Here is a 22,874-nt window from a genome sequence, read left to right as displayed (position 1 = left end):
CATATAAAAAAAGCTGATGGTTCCCTCCCCAATTGATACCAGACCCTTTAGGTCTGGTAGGAATGTTGGGGGAGGACCCCCAATGCCAAAAAAGCACGTGGTTCTCCTCCAAATTCATACCTTTTAGGTCTGGTAGGTATTTTAACCACTTGCCATCTGCCCGTTGTAAATAAATGGACGGACGGCATGCCCCCATCAGCCTCCTAGCAGAACACTCTAAACAGCCGGTAACTGCTGCTACACATACAATCGATCAGCGACTCTATAGCCATCCGAACGCTTGTATGCGCTGCACTTCAGCGCCGCCCCCCTCCACCGCCATCACCTTATATCCCAGGCTCCGCTGTCCCCTCTACTGACCTGGGTCTGGCTTAATGACTGTCAGCAGGAAGATCGGAGGGAGATCAGCATTGTTCCACTTGCTGAACTACTCTCCGATCCCTGAATGCAGAAGTGGTGTGTATTAAATCACTTCCACATTCAGCTGTCATTTCTCTGGCTGCTATAGCCAGACACGAAGCTGGTGAAGCAGATCTTTCCTTCATCAACTCCTTTGGAGGCCCCCAGGTGACAGGGTTCTTGGAGACCCCTAATACAAAGGACCTGTCAGTGTGCCTGTGCTATCACATAAGGGGATTGTGATAACAAAACCATTAAGTGTAAAAAAAAAAAGTAAAATAAAAAGTCACTTATTAAAAAAAAAAAAAAAAAAAAGCAATTGCCCGCGGTTTAAAGCAATACCAATAACGGCTGCAGGAGCAGCTGTGTTCTTGGTATAACTACTTCAGGACATGATATTTTTTTACGGTGGGCGGTCCTGAAGTAGTTTAACAACAACTCAGCTCCCAGACCTGAATGGCATTCATGACCTCCCGAATGCTATGTGGGAACAGAGTGTTTTATATGACAAGTCTGGTCCTGAATGTCAACATGTCCTGTGACGTCACGACTCGCTCCGCCCATTTGTTGACATTCGAGTCAGAGCTATCATTTTGTGGCCCGTGTTCGTCTGAATTGGACGGGTCAGTGGGGGTGTTTTTTCTTTCAGCGAGTCGGCAGCCGTTGTTCATTGTGATTGATGTGGATCTACTTAGCTGGACGATTTTTAAAAAAATTTAAATAAAGGACTTTTTCAAGGTGTTGTGTGTTTATTTACTATTTGATTAATGAGTAGGGGTAACAACTTCCTCTCACTCACAAGCAGGGGGATGGATCTGGGTGCCCCCTTTATGAATAAGCCCTCATGCCTGCAGACCCCCACAACCACCGAGCCAGGGTTCTGAGGAACAGGCCCTTGTCCTCATTTACATGGGGACAAGGTGCTTTTCCAGGGGGTCCCTGGCAAAGCACCATCCCCATGTTAAGAGCATGTGGCCCGATATGGTACAGGAAGGGGGGGGCACCCTCATATCCCCCCCCCCCTTTTCTGCTCTGCCAGGCCACTACTCGGATTCAGGGTCTGGCAGGAACTTGAGGGGGAACTCCACTTCTTTTTACTAAAAATACAGTGTTTTCCAACATCCCACTTTAGAACAAACACTTCTGGTGACTGTGGCTGGACGATTTGGTGCCGTGTGTCTCTCTCTCCCTATATGACCCCGGGGTCCCAGGCGTGACAAACCAGGGAGGTTGTGGAGCTAACGGTGGGGTCACCCGCCGCTCGCGCCCCCCCCCCAATTTGGGCTTTCTGGATACATCTCCCGCATATCGCAAATCAGCCCTGCATGGTCCATCTTCAGTGGGTCCCCTGGTGAAGCCAATGGCGAAACGCGTCGGGGCCTATTAAGATAAGCTACGCCTAGGACAATATGTTGTTATACATGAATGTAACCACACTTGGATAATAATGAATAATTTCCTGATATGTTGGACCATATGAATTTCAGTAACATATAAGCCATGTATTTATGAACATATCCTCTGCAGGGATCTGTTTTGTTCTAATGTGTTTGTCTTCAATCATGAATGTTTTAATATAATACATTTTGAACTTTTATTTTAACATATCTCTCTTGGACGGTCATTTACACCCCTCCAAAAACCCTTCCTTTTCCTCTATATTTTCTGTAACATTCCTACCAGACCTAAAGGGTCTGGTATCAATAGGGGAGGGAACTAAATGCTTTTGTTTTACTTTGACAATTAACAACAAAAGTTCATTCCGAATAACATTCGGACAGAAATTCAGTTGCATGCATAATTTTCTTTATAAAAAAATTTGGATACATTCGGATTCGTTATTTTTTCATTCGAATTTCAATTTTTTCATCTGAATTTCAATTTGAACTAAACAAAACGCACATGTCTACTGAGAGGTATAAGAGATAAATGCAGGGTAAAGCGGATATCTGCAGTTATGAATTTGCTGTGACCTATACAACAGAAAGTGTATGTCTAGGATGTTAGAGCTCCCTGAATGTTGAAGCCATTGTTCACTGACTCTAAAATGATCAGTCCCTATAGAATGATTCCTATACATGGAGGTCTTAGGTGCCCAAAAACATTGTGTAATTATAATTTTTTTTCCTTACATTTTATAGGGTGACAGTGTTCACAAATCTGTGTTCATCATATTCTTCCAAGGAGATCAGCTGAAGAACAGAGTGAAGAAGATCTGTGAGGGGTACGCTTTATTGTGTAATGACTTTTCTAGCCTGACGGCCAATGTGATCTCATATATCACAAAATAAAAATGTATTACTATTGTGCTTTAGCATTCTGCGTTGTGTGTAGCTGGGCCGAGAAATAATGCTTTTCATATAAAAGGGATGCCTTGGCATCTGTCATTTATTTTGAACTGAATAGCAGATGTTCCCTTTGATGAAACTGTAAGATTTTGTAATTGTGCAAATGGCATTGCACCCCTCACACAAACATACACACTAGTTAGTGTTAAATGATGGTATGCTGTAGTGGAAAAAAAGCCTGCAATGTTTTGAGAGACCACCAACACCAGGCGATGGTAATAGAAAAAGATGGCTGCAATTTACCTGCTCATAGATTGACCTGTTGAGGTTAGTATCATTACTACACATTTGCAAAGATGAAAGGCATGTAAAACGGTCACATGAACAATATTGTAGCAGCTAAAACATTGCTCTAATGAGTGTTTTCTTTCTAGAAAAGTTACATTAGAATGTATGTAAACCCAAGAGCATGTAATATATTGCACTTTACCAGTCCTTAGATGTGGTGACAGTAATGTTTTTCATCTTTTAGAGTGTTTTCCCCTTTAACAATTACCTGGTGATCATGCCAGTCAGACTTCCTGTACTAGGGTGACTCTCTGTACTGTATCTGCGGAGGAGCTGCATTGTCACTCAAGAAAGGGACAACAGAAAACCTCACTTCTCCTCTTCTCAGTAACATAGATGGGAGGTGTTCTGTAGTCTTCTGAGATAGCTGGCTGATAGCAGAGGTCAAATGAAATTATAAGCTCACCGGGTGTCTGGCAATAACGTATTAAACAAATGTAACAAAATAATTTCATGGGTATATTTACTAGATCAAAAGCAAGCAAATTAATGCAGGTGAATGTTTGTTTTTTTAGGATTTACATATGCTTTAAAGTCAGTAAAAAGTTTGAGTAACAATGGTTCCAGCAATTTGTAACTAGATAGTCAGTCACTTTTTGAGACATTTGAAACTAGCCAGACCATAATAACTTCCCTTACATTTATCTCTTTTCTTATTTATTCCCTGAAAAATGAATACGTATTCTCACATTTTGTGCTACTTTTTAGTTATAACTCTCTAGATTAATACACTCCTTATGATTTTCACAGGTTCCGTGCGTCTCTCTATCCTTGTCCAGAGACCCCTCAGGAGCGCAAAGAAATGGCTGCTGGAGTTAACACAAGGATTGATGATCTGCAAATGGTAAGGCTTTAGATGGTGTTTTCTTAATGAGGTAGTGATCTGAGTTAATTTTCCCTGAGGAACCTTTCGTATCATAATTTTATGGTAACCCTGAATGGCAGTATGGGGTACAGATAGTGCACCCGGACTGGTGCAGGGGAAGGACTGCTCGCCGAAAGGTGAGTATAGCAGAGGGGAGAGTTGGCCAGATTTCAGCGGGTAATTCCATCTTCCCAAATTACTTGGGAAAGTGAACTTAACCCTTTAATATGCATTGTGCGTGTTCGAGAGCGCTGCTACCACAATATGGTACACAGTGGAATGTGGGCAGCACTCGGTGTACACACACAATGCCCTTCACCTGCCTTTGTTCGCATGCAGATGGGGCGGGGGCAGAGAAGTTGATTTTCATTTGTTTACATTTTTATTCACTTTATTTTATTTTGTTTTACTTTTTAAAATGTGTATTTATCATATTATCTTTTACTTTATTTGTTCATTTTTTTTTTAAATTTTGATTTACTTTTTTTATTATTTTTTAATTTTTTCCACGACTTTTTTTTTTCCTACTGAACTCTTTTGCTATCACACAGGTGCTAACAAGCCCCTGTGTGATAGCATTTTGGAGGTGATATGTTCTCTTTATTGAATCTGTCACCTCCAATACAGGAATTCTAGCGCAGCACTGTGCTGGACCTCCTGTGACAGCTGAGATGGGAAGGCGAGTGCAGCTCTCCCCTCTCACTGTTTACACGGAGCAGAGCGGAGAATGGACTCTGTCCATCCTGATCTAATCTAATTTGCCATGGTCCTGGGGAACCCTGGAGACCACGGCTGGGACAGAGGGGTGGTGACTGGGACGGCAACCGGTGTTCTATCAGATATAGATGCAGCGGGCGGGGAGTGACAATCAAGCTGCTTTCAAGTGATCTTGAGCTGTGACAATCAGCTGCTCGAGATCATTTGTATAAAACGGCCCCCACTCTACATTTAGTCCTGCTGCCTGGCCGAAGCAGGGCTAAACGGAACTACCAGCTCAGTGCCCGGAACTGCATGTCCTTGATGTCGGGCAAAAATAATTCCACATCCCTGATATAGATATAATCATACCTTTTTTATACAGTAAGTAATGACAAAGTTATTGCAGGATAAGCAGGCCCATAGTGAAATGTAAAAAATGTTCTGGTTCGTCAGCAGTCTAAAGGTATGAGAGCTCAAGTGGTTATATATGACTGCATTTGGGGCTTAGACTTGTAGCATTCTACAGCAAAGTCCATCTTCCTGCCTTTGCACTTTCAAGGTCCTTAATCAAACAGAAGACCATCGCCAACGTGTCCTCCAGGCTGCTGCAAAAACAATCCGTGTATGGTTCATCAAAGTACGGAAGATGAAAGCTATTTACCACACTTTGAACCTCTGCAACATTGATGTGACTCAGAAGTGTCTGATCGCAGAAGTTTGGTGCCCGGTGGCCGATTTGGATTCCATTCAGTTTGCTCTTAGAAGAGGGACAGTAAGTATACATTTTTGTTACCTATTCTGCTAACTATATGTGCATGTGCTTATATCTTACATAGATGGGTATTTTGCTTGGATAACTTGTTTGGCAGGAGCTCATTTCGCTTGATTAACAGATTAAGCAATCAAATACAATCTATCTTTCTTTCAGGAACACAGTGGATCAACTGTCCCTTCCATCCTCAATAGGATGCAGACTAACCAGACTCCACCAACCTACAATAAGACAAACAAGTTCACATATGGCTTCCAAAACCTAGTAGATGCCTATGGTATTGGCACTTACAGAGAAATAAACCCAGGTAAACCTATTCTTACTAAACATAAACATTATGAAATGCCTATTATTCTGCATGCATGGTAAATAGATGGGGTTTATTCACTAGAGTTTTCTTTTCAGCTCCATATACAATAATCACTTTCCCATTCTTGTTCGCTGTAATGTTTGGTGACTTTGGTCATGGCTTATTGATGACACTGTTTGCAGTGTGGATGGTCGTGAGGGAAAGTCGGATTCTGTCCCAAAAATCTGACAATGAGGTAAGATTCTTGCACCTACTATTCACTGTTTGTTATAGCAGGATGACAGAATAGTGTATTTTCATTTAAGAGGACTTGGCTGAAAATATTGTACCTCTCTATGGCTACGTTAACCAGATCTCTTTTTGCATTCAAGAACTTCAAGCTCATTAAACGCATTATTGCTGTCATGAGAGAAACATGTAGCCTGCCCTTGATGATCACACTAAACTCCAGAATTAAATCTTAAAAATGCATTTAAGAGCCTTAAAGGAGGACTATGAGGTGAGTGAAAATCACTCATAGTTCGAGCCAATGTGTGACAATGAAACTGTCTTGCGTCGGCTCAATAGATGTGGAAAGTGAGCGAACACATACCGTCGCTCACTCACTTCTCGATCATCTCCCTGCAGAGAGCGGTGACTGTCAATCACCCCTCCCCACAGGGATTTCACCCCCCCTCTGTGCTCTGATCCTCCAGCGCTGACTGGAGGAACTGACCAAGGAGGGGGCGGGCACAGCTGGCTCTGCCTCTAGATAGGCAGAGCCAGCTGTCACTCACGCAGCTGGGAAGATCTCGACAGCATTGTCGGGATCCGTCCCGGCTGCTGCGGTCTCAGTATACAGCGAGCTTTGGGTCACAGGATGAGGTTAGTATATGTCCTCCCGTGACCCTTAAGAGAACTGTGGAGAAAAACACTTACCCCATAGTTCTCTTTTAACAATTAGAAAAGTTTTTGTTAATACATTTTTGTTACCACATGGTCCCTGTGTGTGTTGTAAGGTAGCCACCGCTCCAAGCTCACTCCCATGATGGACTAAATCTCCCAATTAGTTTACTAATATGTATTGAGTTTGTAGTATATCATGGGAGCGATATTGGAGCGGTGGCTACTTTTCTGGTGGCTACTTTATTGCACTAACAGTTAACGGGATATTAAAGTCGAAAAGTTTTTAACTTATTTCAAATGCTGATTGAATGACTTACAATGAATGCTAACTCTTGATGTTTAAGTGCAGAATCAGCTGTTCCCCTGAACTCTGGCCCTGATATCCTGTTTAGGGTAGCTCCTTTCCCTTGCAGGGTCCTATGAAGCCACCTTTGCGTCTCCACAAACACATAGACACAGCAGGACAAGCCACTTCCCTGCTCCCTTTTCCTCCTTTCTCCATTTTCCAAGCTACTACCGTATTTCCCCGAAAATAAGACACTGTCTTATTTTATTTTTTTTGCACAAAAAAAAGACACTAGGTCTTATTTTCGGGGGATGTCTTACCGGGCTGGGGGAGGAGTACTCACAGGACTGGACGAGGTCCCGGAAGGCGGCGTGCTGTTGCCGGTCCCGGGGTCGAAGTTGGCGGATGATATGCCGCTTCCATCGGGCGTGTGGGCAGGCTGGCGTGTGGGCGGGAGCTGCGGCCAGCTGGCGTGTGGGCGAGCGTGTGTAGCTACCCCGAAAATAAGACCTAGCGCTATCTTCAGGGATTTCTGTAATATAAGACCTACCCCGAACTAGGTCTTATTTTCGGGGTAGGTCTTATATTACAGAGATCCCTTTGTCCGTAGTTTTCCATTAGTATATGTCCTCCTGTGACCCAAAACTCAATATATAGCGGGCTGCTGTCGTGATCCACCCAGTCAGCGTTGGAGAAACAGAGAGGAGTGAGGGGGATCCCTGCGAGGAACGGTGACTGAAGGTCACCGCTCTCTTCAGGGAGAGGTTCGGCAATCGGCGGTATGTGTTAGCTGACTTCCCGATCAATAGAGCCGACCTGTGACAGCTTCAATGTCACAGGTCAGCTTAAATTATGGAGATGTGTTTTTCACTCACGCCATCATTCTCCTTTAAAGACAACTTTAGCACAAGGATCACTTTCAGAGGCAAATAATAAATGGGACATACAGCTATCCCTGACTGGTAAAGTCACACTATTATTGATGGAGAAAGATGCACTATATTGCCAAAAGTATTGGGACGCCTGTCTTTACATGCACATAAACTTTAATGGCATCCCAGTCATAGTCCGTAGGGTTCAATATTGAGTTGGCCCACCCTTTGCCGTTATAACAGCTTCAACTCTTCTGGGAAGGCATCCACAAGGTTTAGGAGTGTGTCTATGGGAATGTTTGACCATTCTTCCATAAGCTCATTTGTGAGGTCAGGTACTGATGTTGGACAAGAAGACCTTGCTCGCAGTCTCTGCTCTAATTCATCCCAAAGGTGTTCCATCGGGTTGAGGTCAGGACACTGTGCAGGCCAGTCAAGTTCCTCCACCCCAAACTCGCTCATCCATGTCTTTTATGGACCTTGCTTTGTGCACTGGTGCACAATTATGTTGGAACAGGAAGGGGCCATCCCCAAACTTCCCACAAAGTTGGGAGCATGAAATTGTCCAAAATGTCTTTGTATGCTGATGCCTTAAAAGTTCCCTTCACTGGAACTAAGGGGCCAAGCCCAACCCCTGAAAAACACCCCAACACACTAATCCTCCCTCCACCAAACTTTACACTTGGCACAATGCAGTCAGGCAAGTACCGTTCTCCTGGCAACTGCCAAACCCAGACACGTACATCGGATTGCCAGACAGAGAAGTGTGATTTGTCACTCTAGAGAGCACGTCTCCACTTCTCTAGAGTTCAGTGGCGGCGTGCTTTACACCACTGCATCCGATGCTTTGCATTGCACTTGGTGATGTAAGGCTTGGATGCAGCTGCTCGGCCCATTCCATGAAGCTCTCTACGCACTGTTGTTGTGCCAATCTAAAGGCCACATGAAGTTTGGAGGTCTGTAGCTATAGACTCTGCAGACAGTTGGCGACCACTGTGCGCTTCAGCATGCGTTGACCCCGCTCTGTAATTTTACATGGCCTATCACTTCATGGCTGAGTTGCTGTTGTTCCCAGTTGCTTCCACTTTGTTATAATACCACTAACAGTTGAAGAGCGAGAGAATTTTAAAGAATAATAATTCATGCATACCTGAAAATCTACAATAAACCTAAATTGCCTTTTGGATTGGAAGGTGAGCTTTATACTATAGCTCATCTGCCTATTTTGCTCTTGTTCTTTGTAAGTAAAAAGTATGTAATATATTACTTTAGCTCTATGGTTTGCAATGCAGACCAAAATCTACTTTGTGTATGGTTCATAAAGGGTCAGTCTTCTCTCACGCTGTTGATCATTGTGAGTACTGTTAGCTCTGTTGCTCTTACCATACCATAAACAAAGATATCAGTCTCTATGATGATATATGTATGTGAAGCATTATCGTTGTGTCATTCTTATTATCTAATTCGATGTATTCTCTAATTACAGCTCTTTAACATGGTGTTCAGTGGTAGATATATCATTCTGCTGATGGGGCTGTTCTCCGTCTACACTGGCCTAATCTACAATGACTGCTTCTCCAAGGCTCTGAATATGTTTGGTTCCTCCTGGAGTGTTAGACCCATGTTCACCAGCCCAAAGGCTAACTGGACGTAAGTGTTAGGAAGTCATTGATAAGTATGATTTTTGTTTGATAAGGAGTTCAGCTTTTATTTTTACACATTGGTCCTTCCAACCTACCTCATGCTCCCATATATCAAACCTTGCTGTTCCTCTGTTCAAAGCTCGCTCCTTTTTCATAGAGCTTCCATCAAAATGCCTGCTCAAAATATGCAGTAGGCCAGGGGTGCCCATTAGGTCCATCGCGATCTACCAGTCGATCGCAAAGCTAGCACTGGTAGATCGCGATTGGCTTACTGACCTGTCCTCCTGCGGTGCTCGTGCGGCTGAATGTGCCAGCCGCCGCAGACTGGAAGGGGTGAGACGCCTCTCCCCGTGTGCAACGTCGGCCACACTAGCACCGTGGGAGGACAGGATGCCGACGCACAAGAGGAGACCCGGGAAGCTGCTGCAGTGGAGGTAAGAAAAGACAGACGGGAGAGAGACCCCAGAGAAGTGAGAGAAGAGACAGCAGATAGAAACAGAGGAGAGAGAGCACGAGAAGAGACAGTCAAGAGAGAGGGCCGGTTCACACCACAAGTCTGCGTTCCAGAGTGTTTGGCCTCTGGAACGCTAGCCGGCCGGCTCCCTGCGGCAGTGCAATCGCCCGCACCTGGAACGCAAGCACATTATGCCTGCGTTCCAGTCCAGTGCGATCTGCAAAAAATGCTGCACGCGCTACTTTCTGCAGATCGCACTGGACCGGAACACAGACATTAATGTGCCACACGTTTGGGGGCCGGCGATAGCACTGCAAGCGATTCTCAGCGTTTACCAGCATTTCAAAGCCCTGAATAGCTGCTCATGTACAGTGTACGTCTTCAGTCGTGTAGGGGCTAAATTAAGTAAAGCCTCCCATGGGTTGCACCTTATTCGCCTGCCCAATACTTTGCTAATCATTCGATACCCATCCAAAACTCCTTGATTTTGGAACAGCTCCACCGTATTACATTGAACCCACCTCTTCGCATCTCCTAAAACACTTTGGGGAGGTTCCCTCTGCAAATTTAGCTATTTTAAGGGGGACCATGCACCAGCGAAACAGAACTTTCCCTCTATTGCTGTCACATTGATTGAACAATGTGAATTGGTGTCCCAGATCTGTGCCCAATCTTTTGGTTCCAATCACCTGTCTAGATCCTGTTCCCATAGGAGCGCATATCTATAAAGACCGGCTTCTATCCAGATTTGAAACCTATTGGGTTCTTCAAACCCAGGAGGAAAGGAGGGGTTTTTGATAATAGTTGCCATAGTTCCCCAAATATCTAACCCCATCCCAAATCTTAAGAGAATGCCTAATTATTGGATTGATACTGTGTGTATGTTGTGTAGGGAGACTCCAAAGCAGGGTCTCTATAACTACAGGGCTAACTTCTTCTGCTTCTATATTTACCCACAAAGGGCCGCCTCTTATTCAATATTTTAGTTTGTGGAATGAATATTAGTGTCTGGCAAATAAACCGCTCTTATTTAATGTTTATCTGCCTTTGTAGAGAAGACCTTCTCAAGAATGTACAAGTTCTGCAGCTGAATCCAGATATAAATGGAGTATTCAATGGCCCGTATCCTTTTGGTATTGACCCGGTAAGCTCTTACTTAATGCCTACTGAACGTTAATTGGAGGTGACCAGGATTGATTGTATATTTTAAATTTATCATAATCTTTACATTATTGTGGATGTGTTACAGATTTGGAGCATAGCAACGAACAAGCTTACCTTTTTAAACTCCTTCAAGATGAAAATGTCTGTTGTCCTGGGTGTCATACATATGCTTTTTGGCGTCAGTCTCAGCCTGCTAAACCATATGTACGTATTTTTTTCCCGATACGGTAAAATGTTACAAGATGCTATCTAGATGTAGTCATCAAAAACTACTAACATATTTTAGCAGTGTTAATATATTATTATGGGAATGTACATTGGGAACAGTCAGCTAGAGCCTTATAGTGACCTTTTGTGAGTGTTTTTCTGCCCTAGAACAGTGGTTCTTAACTCGTGGGTCGCGACCCAAAAGTGGGTGGCGACACCCTCTGCAGTGGGTCGCGGCGTCATGTCTGCATAGACCGGCCCATCTGCATTAGAGAGAACTAGAGGGGGAATTTGTGGTTTAGCCTGTGGAACCTCATAATGTCAAACTGTCCCCTCTCTCCCGGCCTCCCCCGGGCTCTTTGATAAAGTGGTATGGCCCGGGGAGAGAGGGGACTATTTCCTCACTTTCGGGCCGGCGCATTAATATCGGGCCGCGGTGCCCGACAATTAAGTAATAGTTCCGGTCTGCACGGGAGAGTACAGCAGATATCAATCCGCCGCTGTATCTACTGTACTCTCCAGTCCAGATAGTTCAGTCGGCTGGAATCAGAGAAAGGTAGGCAGACAGGGAGATGTGCACTGTGGCAGGACAGGGGACACTGATGGATATTATGTATTCCAAGCCCACATAATATCCATCATGTATATCCATCACTGTCCCCTGTCATAATGTATGTTAATGAAATACACAATTAATGTTATTACACAGACTGGGCTCAGAATACATAATGTCCATCAGTGTCCCCTGTCATATTGTCCTCTGTCAGTGCAGAAGCTGGGGAGGGTATGGGGGGGGGGCATTAGCAGGGGGCTCCGCTGCAATTTTTTTACCTGCAGCAGAGCCTATACTAATGCACCCCTCCCCCAGCTTCTGCACTGACAGGGAACTTTATGACAGGGGACACTGATGGTCATTATGTATTCCAAGCCCACATAATATCCAATAGTGTCCCCTGTCGTAATGTCTCCTGTCAATGCAGAAGCTTCGGGGGGCATTAGCAGGGGCTTAGTAGAGAACCTGCCGTGGTGCCCCTGCTAATGCCCCCCCTTCCCCATACAGACACCCTCACCACCCCCTCCAGGTTCTGCACTGACAGGGGACATTAGGACAGGGTACATTGATGGACATTATGTATTCCAAGCCCACATAATGTCCATCAGTATCAGTGGCGTAACCAGAGTTATGGGCGCCCGGGGCAGACATTGCCCCCCACCCCCTATTATATAAACATCCATTGGAACTGTACCCCGAAACCGCCACCCCCACACGTTTTTATTTTAATTTTTTAAATATTTAATTCTTATTCTTTATAAACTTTTTAAGTTTTTTTTAATTCATTTACTTTCAGCAAAATATATATTGCTAAATACTGCACAAGTTGTTTTGTGTAATAAATTAAAATGTTTCAGAAATGAAATCATTTTTGGGTCACGCCTTAATGACCAAGGAAACATGTGGGTCCCGAGGTTACACAGGTTGAGAACCACTGCCCTAGAACATGCCAGTGCTTGCCCTAGAACATGCCAGTGCTTGCCCTAGAACATGCCAATGTAGAATATGTGTAACATGTTAACTTTGAGGGTAAAAATTTGGAAATTTTCTTTCATTGAAATTTGATTTCTTACAACAAAGCTTCGCCTACCTTTTGTCTTCTCAGATACTTTAAGAAGCCCTTGAATATTTACTTGGGATTTATTCCAGAAATGATCTTCATGGCGTCTCTCTTTGGATACCTGGTCATACTCATCCTGTATAAGTGGTGTGCTTATGATGCCTCAACTTCCAAGATTGCACCCAGCCTTCTCATTCATTTCATCAACATGTTCCTCTTTAGCTATGATAATGATGACAAAAACACATCCCATATGCTGTATAGTGGACAGGTCAGTAGTTGTCAACTTTCTTGCACTGTAGTTCACTTTAGGTACTACAGGTATTTGAATGGATTAATGCATTGCAGAATATTGTGTTATATTCATGTATTGTAATGACATTTTAACATTTTAATTACATTTTAACATGTAAACATTGTAATAGGAATGTTTCAGTAAGGATGACCAGTGCATGATCAATACACAACAGTTTACCACTACTCCATGGTAGAACAGGTCATACGAAGGCAAGGGAGTCTCTTAAAGAACACCACTAAGTAGTATTTGTGTGTAAAATTACCACATTGCCTAACTACCTACTTTACCCATACAGGAAGATTTTTTTAATGATAATTGTCTGAAAAAAAATGTATATTATTCGATAATAAACGTTTTGAGGATGCAGAAGGTGGTCGCTGAACAAAGACATAAAAAATGTTATTGTACAGAGACAGGAATACAGAGAAAGGACAATGTAACTTATACATTAAAATACAAATTATAAATACTGAAGCATACAACCAGAGCTAAATCTAGGTGAGACTGACAATATTACAATACACAGTCCATCGAATTCATAAAGAGCGACGTAGACACTCATATGAATTCTGGTTCTGTCTGTGCGACAAGTGTTGCAACTAGCGACAGATTTGTTTTGGAAACAGGTACATGAATCTGTCGACATTGACACATGGTTGGGGGCCTGCGCTGATAAAATCACAGGTTCAGCGTTACTGAGCTCCCTATCCAGCCACTGTTGGGCTGTGTTTGCTGCCTTAACCCCTAAACTTAAGGATACCATTTCAGTTCTTACTGATGCAGTGCGCACATGTCTAGAGCAATCTACATCCGCAATCCCATATGTTTCTAGCATGGGTTCTCTTACAGTGTGTTACCCCTAAATTTAATATTGAACATAATGTATGTGTCCAGCCTATTCTGTTTTTTTAATTTTTTCCTTTGATGTGAAATACTGGGTGGTCCTGCACGTTCAATTGCTTTCCTAATTTACACGTACCATTCCAAGCATTGATCCAGATCTGTGCTGGTGTGGACAGTTTGTATAGGTGTGCAAACTGGCCACCTATACATGTTCATGTTGTTAAACCTGCAGGCATTGCCACAAAGGCTAGCGGATCTCCATGCTGCTCTGGCTCGGCTCCTCCCTCAAGGGGTCAAAAGGAATGGTTTCAGGGGTTCTATTCAAATCTGTTCACAGTTTCAGAAATTTTGCATGGAATCTTTCAGGTCAGTCATTCCCTCCATCCAAAAGATTTTTTGGCCTCTGTGTACTTTAACCACTTTAAGTTCAGTGCATTTTTCACACATCAAGCCTTAAAATGGTGGGCACCTGTGAAAGTGTGAAGAACTACAGTACCCAAAGTTGTCCATGGACAACACTTAAAAGGCCTTTATAAGTCCTCAATTTAGAGTTAAATGTGGATGCTTGCCCTAGGATTATTGCTTATTAAATGCATGTTTTTTTAAAATGCAAGCAGTATAATTACATAAATGATTTGGCTTGAAGGTGAATATTGCAGCAAAAGCTGTTTTTTTTAATTTCAACTCTTAATGGGCTTATTTTTTTTTTTTAATAATATGTTTAGTGAGTATGTTATCATATCAATAAAGACAAGAACAAATAATTCATACAAACAATGTCCTATTGCATATGTATACACAATCAATATGTGAGAGGGAGGACATACATAAAATTGAACAGCATGACAGCAAATTTCAGGAACAGTATTTGAAGTGTACAGATCATATGAGCAGAATCAGGATACAGTGCAGTAACTAACAGTGGAGATATCCCCAGACATGAAAAACCCAGCGTAGAATGAGGCCAAGGAAGGTCACAGTGACATGGCGAGGATAAGATGACTGGGGGACGGACACAGATCTACATACAACTCTGGGGAAATGTGAACATCAGGGGAGCACATTGTGTAGTTAGACGTTTTGGAGAGCATTGTAGTCAATGAAATAGAGGCACTCTGTGTAGAATCATATAAGACGGGTCAGGCATCTGGTGTCTGCTAACCAGCAGGCCCAGCGTGAGGAAAAAACATGGAGTTTACAATTAGCTTTGGCAAATAAGAATTAAAAATGCGTATGTGTGTTTAGTATTTGTATCACCGTCTGTAAGGAAGGGGACTCCACTGTTTCCACGCTCTTGCCATTGCTAGGCATGCTGCTATGAGGACATGAGACACAACAGTTCTGGATATTGGTGGCCATTCATCCAAACCTACCCCCAGCAAAGCAAGTTGTGGGGAAATGCTGTAGGCGATCGTTGTCATAATGGGCTATCTATTTTATCTTACAACATTTGGCTGAACTTTTGCTTTAATGCTAACCTGAAGTCAACTTATGCTCTGTCACTAAATATTAATTAAAACCAACTCTGACCAAATACACATTTATTCATGAATAAATACATGTCTACATAGTGCCTCTTGTCTATATCAATAGAAGGCAGTAAAAGAAGACTCTGCTATGCGTAAAATGTGATGTCATGATGTAGTAAGTGGAAAACAAAAGGACTAAAAATGTTCAAAGATGTCAAACATCAGGGTTGCACACACACGCTTAAATTCTTTAACCACTGGGTTACACAGCTACCTTCAGGTTCACTGGCAAATCAAACATAGCTGCAGGACAGCCCTATAAAACCCCTCCTACTGCCTGTATTCCTCCGTTTTTTGCTAGTTTTTTGGCCATGAAACGTCATGGTCCTCGTCAGACTTGTGCTTCAGTGCTTGAAATTGGGATAAATGGCTTTCTATAAAGCCATTTATTGGAACCCTTAGGGGCACAAACCATGCAACGTGTATGCAAAACTATTGATTTCCTAGCCAAGTATGACCAAGGACAAATGTGGGTCCTGAGGTTACACAGGTTGAGAACCACTGCTCTAGTCGATACCAGGATAGAGAATATTTTCTGTGTAGATATCACTCATCTAGGTGCCCCAGTGACGATGTTTTATAATCGCTTTTAGTTATAGGCTACTGAAGTTCTCTCTACAAGTCATTTGCATAGATTTCCTTTGTGAATCTCTGACAAACCGATTAAGGTAAAAACAAGGCAGGAGGAAGTGAAAGTACTTTGTAGAGCAAATGGATGAGCGATACTTACATGGAAGATACACTTCTCGACATGTAGAATCGATATTTAGGGAAAACTACGTCAATGATTAGTCAGGCATATTTTGAGACCTCGGATATCCTTACGTTAAAAGGTAAGTTGGTGATGTAGAAAGTATTTAGCCACATTGTGAGTGCTGTCCCATAATAGCAATGATCTTTTAGTGGTCAAATCATTTTATTTTAGTATACAAATGTTTGTGTGTGATTTACCTTAATTAAAGTAGATTGTGGTCTTGTCTTCCAGATGGGACTGCAGTGTTTCATAGTTGTTTGCGCTATGCTCTGTGTGCCTTGGATGCTGGTCCTAAAACCTTTTATGCTGCGCAGGCAGTACTTAAGGAGGAAACATTTGGTGAGTATCTGGAGAATGTGTGTTTTGTTGCTAAGTCACAACTTACCTCTGCACTGTTACGTGGGGTCTGCTTATCTCTAAGAACAGAGTGACACTGCAGGTGGTAATGACTCCTAACGTCTTACATATGTCAACAATCACATTTAAAGGCAAAATGTTTCCAAAATCAGTGTGGAGCCTGTGTGTCCACTCATGGGCCCCAAGACCTTTTTGTATTTCCACCTAAAACAGACAACTTAGGTTTGTGTGCACGCGAAATTATAAGGCTTGACATGTTTGGTGTCTTTTTACCTCACGTGATCCTGTCGTTTATATTTTACAAAATAATTGGGTAATAATAAATGTTTTATAATTTAATATAGGGGAAACATTTTTTTTTTAAATTTTGATAATTTTTCCTTTTAATATAGTAAAAAATAAAAATTAAATACCACCAAAAGAAAGCTCCATCTGTCCCCAGAAAATAGTATAAAATGAATTTCAGTACAGCGTTGCATAACTGAATAAACGTCAGTCAAAGTACTGCAGCGCTGAATACTGAAAAATGGCCTGGCCAGGAAGGGGGTTTAACACCACGGACTTTAGGTAGTTAAAAAAGATTTTGTGTTATTTTATTTTTTTTATTTGTGACTATTTTTTTTTAGCTTCATTTTTTTTAATGCTTTAATTTTTTTAAAACTTTTTTTACGCTTAACTTTATTGCCAATTCACATAACAGGTCCTGTTTATGGAGACATCAGGAGTCTCTAAGACCCCTAAAGTCACCTAGGGACCCCCAGAGAAGCTAATGAAGCAGAGATCTGCTGTTCTGTACCGGAGAGTGACACTGAATGCAGGAAGTGATGTAATATACATCGCATCCTGCATTCAGGGAGAGGAGATCAAAGGGAGCTTGTGTACTGACCTCCCTTTGATCTCCACTGAGAGCTGGGGCGTCAGTGCAAGCTACTGCAAGCTACTGTAAGCAGGCATTGCTGGCTGTTTACATTGGTAAAAGTTCCCCACCCGCTCCTAGAAGACTCCCGTCCGGCCGTTCAGTAACGGCCATGGACGGGAGGTGGTTAAAGGCAATCGGATAACTCTCTAAACTAACACTTAAAGAATGTTGGTGGCCATTTCATTTTTCGCATCTAGAAACATATCCAGCCCTCTTTTGCAATCTACCAAGTTGGGGGAAACATGTTTTCCTTCAGCTTTAAATAGCTCTTTTGTGTCTTGTGGTGACCTTAAAGAGATCCTGTCAGTTTTCTAAAGCTTTTTATTTTGCACACTCTGCAAAAGAAGACACTGTAGCCCCACCTCTCCATGGCCTGTTTAACCTACTTCTCCATTCCAGCACTGCAACCTCTGAAAGTCTCTCTGCATTTAGCCCTTCCAGGAGTGTCAAATGCCTGTCTTCCACCACACACCTTTCTTTCTTCTTCCTCCTCACCCATATGTCACGGATTAGTCCCGTAGTAACATATGGCTCAGAAGAAGGAACCAGATTGAGACTATGCACTTAGAGACATATGCACTTGAACAAGACCTAGATTGAGGCATGGGCTTCAAGATGGCAAATGCGATTTAATGTTGAAAATGTAAGTTTATGCACATGGGAGCAAAGCACGTGTGCACAGACTACCACTTGGGGTGGCTACATTAGGGAAGTCAGACATGGAAAAAAAACCTGGGGGTGTTCATAGATCACTGATTTGGCAATAGTAAGCAAAGCCAAGCAGCAGCCAGCAAAGCAAAGAAGATACTGGTGTTCATTAAAAGAGGGATTGTGGCAAGAGTAATACTTCCAGTTTATAAATCACTGGTTTGGCTGCATCTTGAGTATGCAGTGCAGTTTTGGTCGCCAACTCTCAGGAAAGACGTCCTCGAGCTGGAGAGAGTTCAGAGAAGGGCGACAAAACTAATTATAAGGATAGAAGGCTTGAGTTACGAAGACTGCCTTCAAAACTTAAACTTATTCACCTTAGAAAAGAGGCGATTAAGAGAGGACCTTATTGCAGTCTTTAAAATCATCAATGGGGGCCACAATATTCGGAACAAACTGTTCAAACCGAAAACTATATTGAGAACCTGGGGACACAACATGAGGTTAAAAGGGGTTCAATCTTAGAATTCGTAGGGTTTTTTTTTTTTTACTGTGGCAGTAGTGAAATTGTGGAATACCCTTCCACAAGCAGTGGTATCGGCTGATAATGTTGATAAATTTCAAGAAACTTCTTGATGAGTTTCTTCTTTCACTTAATTTACAAGGAAATGGGAAGTGTTAGAGCAAGATAAATAGAGACACAAGATCACATACACATACACACATAGATTAAACTGGATGGACCCTTTTCTTCAACCTTACCTACAATGTTACTATGAGACTGGGGGAAAAAGGCATCTGACACTCACCAAAGTGTCAAATGCCTTAAAGAGCTTCAGAAGTTGAAGAGCTGGAACAGAGGAGAGGTAGAAGAAATGGGCCATTGGACAGGGAAATATACTGTCTTCTATTGCAAGGGAGTGCTGGTTTAAAATCTTTGAAGACCTGGTCTCGACCTGTTTAAATCTTTAAAATATCTCTGTTTTAGGTGGACATAGCTTTAGATCATTAAAACAAACGCTTCTGCTAAAGTTGGGCATATTTATCTCACACTTCGTCTCGAATTTCTTTTTCTACCTTCAATTGTAATATGTATGAATTTGATATACATAAATGTATCTGTCCTTTTAATCTTAAGCACTTATGAGTTTAAAACAGTTACATGTATTAGATTTTATCTGTTTGTTTTATAAATGCTGCTTTGTGTGTACATATCCCAAATAGTAAAAACAGCAGAAAGTCATATAATTTAGCTCAATAATCAGATGGAAACAATTTATAGACATGCATGTAGTAATGTAAACAAAATTAGCAGAAATGTAAGGCTTTGTACTCTGGGATGTGTTTTCCAGTACTCGGTTTGTCCCTGCATTTAAATGCAGTTGACGAGCATTCAGAGCGATCGTAGTGATAGTGGTGGCCACACCATTTTCAACACTGCCACATTGGAAAATTATGTGGAGAGTGAAATACACTCATCCCCCAATAGTTGGAGCCGATGTATGACACTGCAGCTGTCGCATGTCTGCTCTATCAATCAAGAACTGAGCGATCGCAAACCGCTGATCACTCAGTTCATGATCTTCTCTCTGCAGAGAACGGTAAGTCAGTGCTCCTTGACAGGGATTTCCCCATCTCCATTCCTGCTGCGCTGACTGGAGGGACAAATGTGGGAGGGGGCAGGCACAGCTGGCTTTGCCTCTAGCTGTCAATCAGGCATTGGGATGGATCCAGTCACATTAGTAAATGTCCTCCTGTTACCCAAAGGAGAACTATAGCCAAAATAGGTTTGGTCATAGTTCTCTTAAACTGTCTTTACCACAACTCAGCTCATACAAATGTATCAGTAAACTTGCCCATCAGGAGATGTATCTCAATTGTCCACGGATATGTAGCTTTATCCGTGGACAATGGGGTTGATTGTGAGATTTGGGGATTTAAATTTTGGGGGAAGAGAAGCCCTTACTATATTGCAAATTTTGAATATCCGCTTTAGGACCTATTGATGGGTATTTAGGGTTACACTGATTGACGATTTTTATTTCATGCTATCCAGTTTTTCTGTAATGGGTATACCGTAGATGCTCTTCATTTGGTATGGAAATATGTGGGCATATGTGCACATAAAAAATGCGGCATTCTAGTATAGACTCTATATGCATTCACAGTGTCTGTAATAGAGGTCTCTGTAGCAGTTGGAAATAAATGTTGTCCATTGTTCAATGTAAAGTAGTATTAAAGGCAGGGCATTTTTTACCTTTATACATTCTCTGCATTGAGGTAAAAAATGCCCACTACCTTTCTGTGTCGCACATCCCCCCCACACTTACCTGTCATCGCCTCTTTTCAGCAACGCCAATCCCCGAAGCGATCCTCCGTTCTGAACTTCCTGGTTGCGGGGAAGGAGATATAGGGCAAAGGAGCCATAGACTCCTTCTGCCGTCAATCAACCTGTTGGGCGGAGAGGAGGGGCTTGACCTGCCTCAGTGCTGTGTGCGTCTATGGACGCACACAGCTATTGAGGTCACGGCCAGGAACAAGCACGCATGGGTGCCTCCACAGCAGCCACTTAGCTGATGTAGGCATTCGTGACCTGATGCAGGGAGCCACGGTGATGCAGGGACCCACTAGAAAATAAAGAATTGAAACATTTTAAAAAACAATAACAACAGAGACGCATACTATCCGTGCTTTCCTTCCATACTCAAAAAAAAGAGCAAGGTTTAATGTTACTTCAAAACTAAAAACTAACCCTAAACCTTTATAGTTTTTCCTTTATGGCATTTCCACATGGTGCAGATTTTCTACTTATGAATTTTGCCCTGTGGTTTTACAATCGGCTATTAGATGTCACCTTGACAAAGGGACCAGTAAGTTCTGCAATCTTGATGTTTCATATCTTGTTATATTTGAACTGGTCATAGACATTCGATGGAGGTTAGACATGTAGGCTTCATTCAACCACCAAAAGATTTTCTTCTAAGCAGCACTAAAAGTATCTTTTACTATCTTTATCTATTCTATCTATCTATTCTATCTATTCTATCTATCTAATATAATTTTTGTTAAAAAAAAAATTTTATGCATACACATTGAAATTGCTAGTAAAAAATGTGCATGGATACATATTTGCAAATCTGTGTTCCACTATGCATTATGTATATTTCTTACTATTATGTCATCTTGTCTGGTTTGTTCAACAGTAGTGGGGGGTGATGTAGGGGTGGTACCATGTCAGAGAAATGACATCATTCCCACACAGAAAATTCTCTGAATAAACATTAGAACTTTATTCTAGTAATAGAGCAGTTCTCTGCAGTGATGGCCTCTGGCTTTTATTGTCAAAAATCTTTAAAGATCAATACAAACACTTTAAAATTAGGTTTCAAGCTAAAGTTGACCATACGTTATGCGCATTTCGGATGGTTTTGGATGAACTGGCCAAAATTTGCACAGTGGGCGCCACTGTTGGCACCCTTTTGGCCGGCTTCCCTCGATCAGCTGATTGGAAAATCTTCGAACGAACAGAGATGACAGCCAATCAGCTGTACAATGAAGTCAGCAGGAGTTTCCTCGATCAACGATCATAAGTGTTGATGGAGGAATCTGATATATTTTATTTGTTCAGCCTGCAGGTTGAACAAACAATATATTACAGTGTATGGGCAGGTTTAGAAATGTCTGCTGTGTGTTGACTTTAGAGGGCTGGCAGGTTGGCAACATTTTGCAGCAATAGAATGTAAGACCAAAAGAGCTAAGTTGTAAAGAGGCTCTGATGTGAATTTTAAAGGTGATTTTCTCCACGGTGCCTGTCGCTGCAAAGGTAAATTAGATCCAGCTGCCCATAGACTAACATTGAGCTTCCTACCAGGTCCGCCTGAAAATCTGATAGGTGCATTCATGTGCTGTTTTTAAATTGCAATTTCAGTGTGTGTGGAAACAAAAAAAACTTTACTTCTGCTTTAAGAATGTAGCCATGACATGTGGTCAGTGGCGTCACAGGGGGGGTGCGGCCCACACCCGGGTGACACCATTGGAGGGGTGACACTAAACTGACTCACAGTCATTTTGGTGTCACCCCCATCTGAAAAGTCGGGCGCTCGGTCATGGACCGAACGCCCGACAGTATCAGGAGAGAGGAGGGGACCCGGCGGCATACCTTATCCTCCTCTCTCTGCCGGCGTCCATCACCAGGATGGCCACCGGCAGGTATCAGAATACTGCCGCGCGTGCGCGATGACGCCTCGGCGGGGTGACACTCGGTTACCGCTCCGGGTGTCACCTAGCCTCGGGACGCCCCTGCATGTGGTGATTAGTTTTTCACCTTTTGCTGTTAATGGGTGTCACATACAATATAGTCTTATTCATAAGATTGTACTGACAAACAAAATATTTTTGAGTGTTGGCTACAATGGTAGAAAACAGTGTTTCATGTAATATAAAGCCACTGACAGCTGCAAGGGGGACCTCTGTTAGACACTGTATATGTAATTAATTTATATTCAGCCAACATTGTCCTCTGAGGAATAGATTTGTTAGCTGTTTTAAATTCCTCTGAACTTTACTTGAACTGTCTGTGTATTCCAGCATGTTCTCTTTCCTAGAGGGTGGGTTAGCTTTTCCTGGTGTGTTTTATAAATTAATAAGGTTAATGCTACTACCATGTTCTGGGATAAGAGACTCAGACACGCTTATATTTAGCTGTGTGTATAGGCAGACAC

At 42.4% G+C, this 22,874-nt stretch overlaps 1 protein-coding gene across 5 annotated transcripts in view; it reads left to right on the top strand.

Annotated features, from left to right (window-relative positions):
* Nucleotides 1-22,874, top strand: part of ATP6V0A1 (ATPase H+ transporting V0 subunit a1) — a 77,073-nt gene that overhangs the window by 38,251 nt on the left and 15,948 nt on the right. For all 5 annotated transcript variants that reach the window (XM_018563884.1, XM_018563883.1, XM_018563885.1 and 2 more), the window contains exons 8-17: nucleotides 2,541-2,623; nucleotides 3,786-3,879; nucleotides 5,159-5,371; nucleotides 5,528-5,678; nucleotides 5,777-5,916; nucleotides 9,211-9,374; nucleotides 10,875-10,965; nucleotides 11,071-11,189; nucleotides 12,851-13,076; nucleotides 16,461-16,568. In XM_018563884.1, the coding sequence (XP_018419386.1) occupies nucleotides 2,541-2,623; nucleotides 3,786-3,879; nucleotides 5,159-5,371; nucleotides 5,528-5,678; nucleotides 5,777-5,916; nucleotides 9,211-9,374; nucleotides 10,875-10,965; nucleotides 11,071-11,189; nucleotides 12,851-13,076; nucleotides 16,461-16,568 (1,389 nt within the window). The remainder of the gene's footprint in view (nucleotides 1-2,540; nucleotides 2,624-3,785; nucleotides 3,880-5,158; nucleotides 5,372-5,527; nucleotides 5,679-5,776; nucleotides 5,917-9,210; nucleotides 9,375-10,874; nucleotides 10,966-11,070; nucleotides 11,190-12,850; nucleotides 13,077-16,460; nucleotides 16,569-22,874) is intronic.

This window comes from Nanorana parkeri, unplaced genomic scaffold (genome assembly GCF_000935625.1).
Source record: "Nanorana parkeri isolate BGI_ZX_2015 unplaced genomic scaffold, ASM93562v1 scaffold707, whole genome shotgun sequence".
NCBI classification, from domain to species: domain Eukaryota; kingdom Metazoa; phylum Chordata; class Amphibia; order Anura; family Dicroglossidae; genus Nanorana; species Nanorana parkeri.
Note: the sequence above shows the minus strand (reverse complement) of the source record. Positions and strands in the feature narration are given on the sequence as shown.